At 36.7% G+C, this 6,259-nt stretch overlaps 2 protein-coding genes across 2 annotated transcripts; one reads left to right on the top strand and one right to left on the bottom strand.

Annotated features, from left to right (window-relative positions):
- Nucleotides 1–3,972: 3,972 nt before the first annotated feature.
- On the top strand, nt 3,973–4,524 carry PODANS_5_12550 (uncharacterized protein; the record flags this gene model as incomplete). The annotated part of the gene is made up of 3 exons (XM_001904488.1): nt 3,973–4,081; nt 4,209–4,347; nt 4,374–4,524. The coding sequence occupies 3 exons, from the start codon at nt 3,973–3,975 to the stop codon at nt 4,522–4,524; spliced, it is 399 nt and encodes a 132-aa protein (XP_001904523.1).
- Nucleotides 4,525–5,587: 1,063 nt separating this feature from the next.
- On the bottom strand, nt 5,588–6,064 carry PODANS_5_12540 (uncharacterized protein; the record flags this gene model as incomplete). The annotated part of the gene is made up of 1 exon (XM_001904487.1): nt 5,588–6,064. A coding segment is annotated over one exon (477 nt), but the record flags the coding sequence as incomplete, so codon positions are not given.
- Nucleotides 6,065–6,259: the final 195 nt, after the last annotated feature.

Genomic DNA, 6,259 nt, shown 5'->3' with positions numbered 1-6,259 from the left:
ATTTAATTTTAGTTTTAATAAAAATATAGTACGAATTAAGTCGCTAATCTTTCTTTTACGTTACGCTTTCCTTATATCCTTTTAATTAAACTATACTTTTTTATTTTCCGGCCACTTTTTTTTATTAATATATATTTTATTTCTTTTAATATAGTATAGTCCTTATACTTTATTATACTTTTTCTTTAAATATTCCGTCGATTTAATATAATAATTAATTTTATTATATTAAAAATATTTTTTTAATAAAAGAGGACTATCGCGGTATTACCTTTTTAATTTTCTGAATTAAGTTTTAATATTAATAATAGGGAAAGTATTAAAAAATAAATTTATTTCCTTATTAAAATTAATATTAAAATCTAAAAAGTAAAGTATTTAATTTTTTAAATATTAAACGTAAATCCTTATTATTTTAAATTTATTATTTCCCGGTATAAAGAAATTATTATAAATATTTGCCCTTAAATATTATAATATTATTTCTTTATTTACTATAGCGTTAACCGCTATATATTAATCGAGTACCTCGGCTATTTAATTAAAGATAATAGGGGAAGGTATAATAATTAATTTATTTTTTTTATAAATTTTTTTTTTTATATTATATTTATTTTTAATTATATTATTAATTTAATTGTTTTAAGTAATAAAATTTATAGATTTTAAACGATATTCGGATTTTCTTTAGTTAATAAGGGTTATTTTTATTAATTCGGAAAATTTTATTTAAAAGTAGTTAATAACCTTAGCTCTTACTACTTTTTTTTCCCTAATCGGTACTCGAGAGAGTAATTTAAAATAATTAAAAATAATTTTCCTTAACTTATTTATATTTTTAAAAATAATTTTAATATAAAAGTTATTTAATTCCCTATAAATATCTTTATTTTATCGGGGGTTATAGATTTTAAAGAGGCGTTTAAAGCGGATAATTAGGATAGGTTAAGTATCGGTAAATATAAGTAGGTCTATATATTCGTTAATTTATTTTTTTATATCGAAATTATATTAAAATTTAAACTTATAAACGCGAAAAGTAAATTTTATAATATAATATTTTTTATAAATATTTTCGAAACGCTTTAGATATTTTATAAAGTATTTCTTTTTAAAATTACTTTTAAAACCGATTTTTTTTAGATTAAAGAATTTACGTTAAAGAAAATATATAAATATTATAAAATAAGGGGTTAAATAATTAAACGTAAGGGACCTTTAAAAGTAATAATAATTAGGGTAAACTTCTATAGGATATAAATATCCGGATTATTAAAATTAATACGCGAATCTAGGAAAAAGAGCGGAATATCCGGTATACCGAGTAAGAGGCGTAATATAATTTTAAGTAATAGGATTTAAGTAAATATAAGGTTTACTTAGTACGTTAGGAGCGTTAAGTTTTATAATCGGGCTATTTTAATTAGAAAAGGAGCGAGGGGTTTTAATATTTTTAGGGTAAGCGCGGTTCGTAATCGGGGAAAGGATAAATAATAATAATTCCGGGAATCTAACCGCCGGAATAGCTATTTCTATTACGGAACGAGCCGTAGAGCTTAATACCCCTAGTTATTACCGGAAAAGCTAATCGAAGCAATAGGTAAAATATTATTAAATATATTAATATTTAATAATTATTATTACGTTTATATTAATAATATAGTTTTTTCTTTATATATATTATTAGAAATATAAAAACGGTTATCCTTTATAATTCTAATATATAAATATAAATTATATTTATTTAGATTAAAGGGAAAATATTTTCGTTTCTTTACTTTTAAATTCCCGATATCCTAAATTAAATTAATCCGGAAATCCCTATAATTATTTACTATCGCTAAATAATATATTAAAAGGATTTTTCCTAACTAAAAATAAGAAAGGACTTTAATAATTAATACGGAAATAAAGTTTATTAACGAATTAATTTTAATTAATATTTTTAATTTATTTCCCGGTCCTATCCGAACTATATATTTAACTCTCTACTCGCGGGTAAAAAGTTTAAAGTTTAATCGATAATAAAAAAGTTTTATCCGATTAAACGGAAAAGAATCGTTTCCGTTAAACCTCGCGGGGTTTAGTAAAATTATTAATATTTATTATCGTTCGTAGCTTTACACTTCCTTTAGTACCTAAGGCTTATAAGTCTAATTTAGACCCTAAGCTTTACTTAACCCGGGCACGATCTCCATTTAAAATAATAAGAAAATATATAAAATAATTATAATACTATAAATATACCCTTAATAAGTCTCAGAATAAATATACTTACGTAATAGTAACTCGCTCGTAGGCCGCACTTCACGTAGGATAAAGAAAAAATACTATGGGCTCGCAGGCTATATAATAAGTACCGGATTGGCCTAATCAGAGGGCCAGAATTGCCTGCCCGCGTGTAAAGCATAAAATACGAAGAAAAGAATAAAAGTCGATGTCCTGTCTAAAATAGAATGTCCGAAGCAGACCGCTTATATACATAACCCCTAAACCCCTGAGTCCTCTAAGAGCCCCGCTTCCTTACTTATACTCTCAGGCCTATAGCCGCACCCCAAACTAATATATATATTAATTATATAAATAAATTTAAATTTCTTTATACTTTCCGTAAAACCTTTTTTATTTTTATAATAAAGAAAAATATATAAAATAATTTTATAAATATTAATTTTATATTATATAATTTAAAAAGGATACTTTTTAAATTAAATATAAAGCTTTATATATTAATATTTTTATTTTTAAGGCTAAATACAATACTTTTTTAAATATTTTAAATATTATAAAACCTTTAACAAATTAATTTATATTTAATATTTATTAAAATTCATATTATTAATTATTAAAATAATTCTGCGACTTTAATATTAAATACTATAAATTAATTTATTAAAAGTACGATAATTATAATATACTAAATAACCCTTTTACAAATAGAGGTCTCTTCGCTCTATAAGGTTAATAAAGTATTAAGTAAATACCGGAAAATTAAAAAAATATATATATAACTCGAAGGATCACTTACTATATAAGATATATAGGATCTACTAAACTAGAAGGCCGTGGGTGGGGAAGTAATAGAAGAAATATAGCCGGATAGCGGTAGTGTAAGGGGGGCTCGTACGACGGTTCGGTGCTGTGGTGTGTGCGGTAAGCCTGGCCATAACGCGCGCACTTACTAGGAGGCTGGGGAATCATCTGATTCAGCCGTTTCTGATGTAATTGTAGTTGCTTCCTAATATTGTTGCGGTATAATTGAGGATAGTTGTTGTAGGGTGGTGGAGACTGTACGACTCGCTTATATGTACGACTCGCTTATAATATACGTTAGTGTAGGTGGCGCTGCCTATTCGGCTAGGTTCATTTGACGTAGCGGAGTTATTTATAGCCTCCGATCACGATCTACCCCCTCTCTTTGGAGTCACTGGGGCTCTCTGATATATAAGGAGTGGGGGAACAAATCTATATGTCATAGGTGCCACTTCGAAACCGTAAGCTCTAGCTAATTGTGTATCACTGGCTTAGAATTGCCTTAGTTAACTTTTTTGGGCAAGCAGTTGACCGGCGTTTTCTTGGAGCACGACGCTGCAAGGATAAGTCAAGTACAATCAACCAATGCGTGACGTGACAAAGGAAACGCGTGTGTTAGGGGGGGCTCAATGCCACTGGAGAGAGGGATCTCGTTTTGGGCAGCCACCTCTGGCCTGCGTCGAACGCAAGTTTGTATGTATATATATTATATACCCTTATCCAGCTAGGGTGCCAGCCGCTATGTTTTCCGCCAACTGCTTTCGTGGAACCCTGAGTGTATATATGTTGCGAAGATGGTAGGGGCAAAGGTGCCCAACCCCGCCATGCTATTGGCCATAAGTAACACCCTACACCAACATTACAAGCCACGACCTTGATGTCACTCTCAAACATCATTTGCCAACATCTCACGACATCATAACAACAACATCGAACATTATGATTCATCGCCTCGTTCTCCTCCTGGCTTTCACCGGCATAATACATGCTGCACACGCCGCCTCTCCAACAAAAGTAAAACGTCTCATCATAGACACTGGTTTATTCAGTGACGTTGAGTGAGTCGATCTACCTCAGAATTGTGCCTCATTTCCTTCTCTCCTAACTCATTGCGCAATTACTTGCCTTCTTCAGCGACGCCGGGGCCCTACTGCTCGCAGCCACATCATCTTCAGTTGACCTCCTCGCCGTCAATATCAATTTCCCCTCCACCTACTCGGCCCTGGCAGCATCTGCCATTCTGGCCCATTATGGTCATGACACACCCATCGGGATCCGGCGTCTGTTGACCAATGTCACCTTCTTCGATTCTTGGTTTTTGAATAAGGCGAATACACAAGCAAAGTGGCCTATCACTGGTCTGGGGGTTCGTTGCCCTGGGGCCGTGCCGAGGACGCCTGGGACCCAGTCGCGCTGTATCGAAAAGTCCTCTCCGAAGCCCCCGATCAAAGCGTCACCATCGTTTCCATTGGATTCTTTGATAATGTTTGAATATATTTGCCCCCCCACCACCCCTACCTACCTTACCGCTCTACTACTTTTGGCTTCATCTGCCATGCTTCCACCTTGTTCAGATCGCTAACTATCATTGGCGTGCTGTCGAACGCAACTAGTTGTCTGGGCTTCTTAATTCCTCGTCAGATATCTACTCCCCGCTTTCAGGTCCCGATCTTATCGCCGCCAAGGTCTCGGAACTGGTAATCATGGGTGGTGAATATCCCTCCGGCTACGAATACAACTTTTGGGGTGTGAGTTACCAAAGCCAGCCACATGGCCTTTTTTAGTTATTTGTCTCCTACCCTACCCCTGGCCACTGCGGGTAGGTAGGTAGTCTGGGGGCAAGCAGAGAGAGAGAGAGAGAAGCACACTACTAACCAAAACATTGCGTGCCAGGGCAACCCATCTATTACCGCCCATGTTGTCAACACCTGGAAGGGCAGCCCAATCACCTTTTCCGGGTTCGAGATGGGGCAAAACGTGACGTCTGGCCTTCGTCTGATCAACCAAGGCCCGCGGGATGACCCGGTCAAGGCCGCGTATGTCTACTACGGCTACGCAACACCTCGTCCGTCATTCGACCCCCTGACGGTGCTGTACGCAATGGAGGGGTTGGGTGCTCTCTTTGAATTCGGAGTAGAGTACGGATACAACCACGTTGAACAAGACGGATCAAACAAGTGGGTTTATGACAAGGGAGTTTCTGGTCAGCAGCGCTTTTTGAGACTCAAGGTGTCTGAACACGAGGCCGGTGCTGAAGTGGACAGGAGGCCGCTTCAGGCAGCATGGTCTACTATTACTACTACTACGCAGAGCATCAGAGACCAAAGTACTACTCACTCGACAAGAGCTTTGACCTGTTCTGTTCCGGATAATAAAACAAAGGCTGATACTACTACTCTGCTTCTCTCTCGCTTGGTGGTGTGCCAGCTTTCTCTGGTACCTATTATTCCTGTTCAACTCCCTTGTATAAATCTCTAAAATACCTCGTGACACATCCGAGACCCTCGTTTCATTGTGCTGCACGCCGGCCCTGATTGTCCCACAATCAAATGGGCTAAATAGCCTGTGGGTAGTAAAAGAGCTCGGTGGGATCAAGCTCGGTCTTTAGCCCTCTCAGCTTCGGCAGGTTCTTTCTGTAGTAGACATCCTGCGCCGTGGTTCGATTCATAGTCGGGTCGGCGTAGTTGATGTACATTCCCCATTGGTCTCTGGTGAGCCCATCGGTGAAACTCTTGACCCAGCCGTCCAAGAATTCAAACCTATTTGATGGGTAGGAGCCAAAGTTTACACGGTCGTAAAACTCGTAAAGAAAGAGGTGATTGTTGGGATCGCAAAACGCATAGGCCGTTTCGTTGCTGGGCACCTTTGTGATGGCCGAGTTGGCACCCCCATATAGATCGATGATGATGAACCAGTTGCGGTTGTTGGACATGGCTTTTTGGACCGAGTAATTCGCAACATTTTGCAAAACATCACTGGGCAAGGCGGGCGTGACTAGACTCTTGCTGTAGAATGTCTCGACCTGAGATGATGATGACGGTTAGTTAGTCTTGTGGTGGTCATCATGGATGGGTTGGAGTCGTTTCGAACAGTAACACACACCAAGTTGTAAGGGCGCGAAACATCAACCTGCTGACCATAGGTGTCATGAGCCAATCATCACCCGTTCATCCCAAAGAGGCACCCTGCCCTGGGTGCCTTGCTACAGGCAGACTCCAGCATCGCG

The sequence above is a fragment of the Podospora anserina genome, chromosome 5 (genome assembly GCF_000226545.1).
Source record: "Podospora anserina S mat+ genomic DNA chromosome 5, supercontig 7".
Classification (NCBI taxonomy): domain Eukaryota; kingdom Fungi; phylum Ascomycota; class Sordariomycetes; order Sordariales; family Podosporaceae; genus Podospora; species Podospora anserina.
Note: the sequence above shows the minus strand (reverse complement) of the source record. Positions and strands in the feature narration are given on the sequence as shown.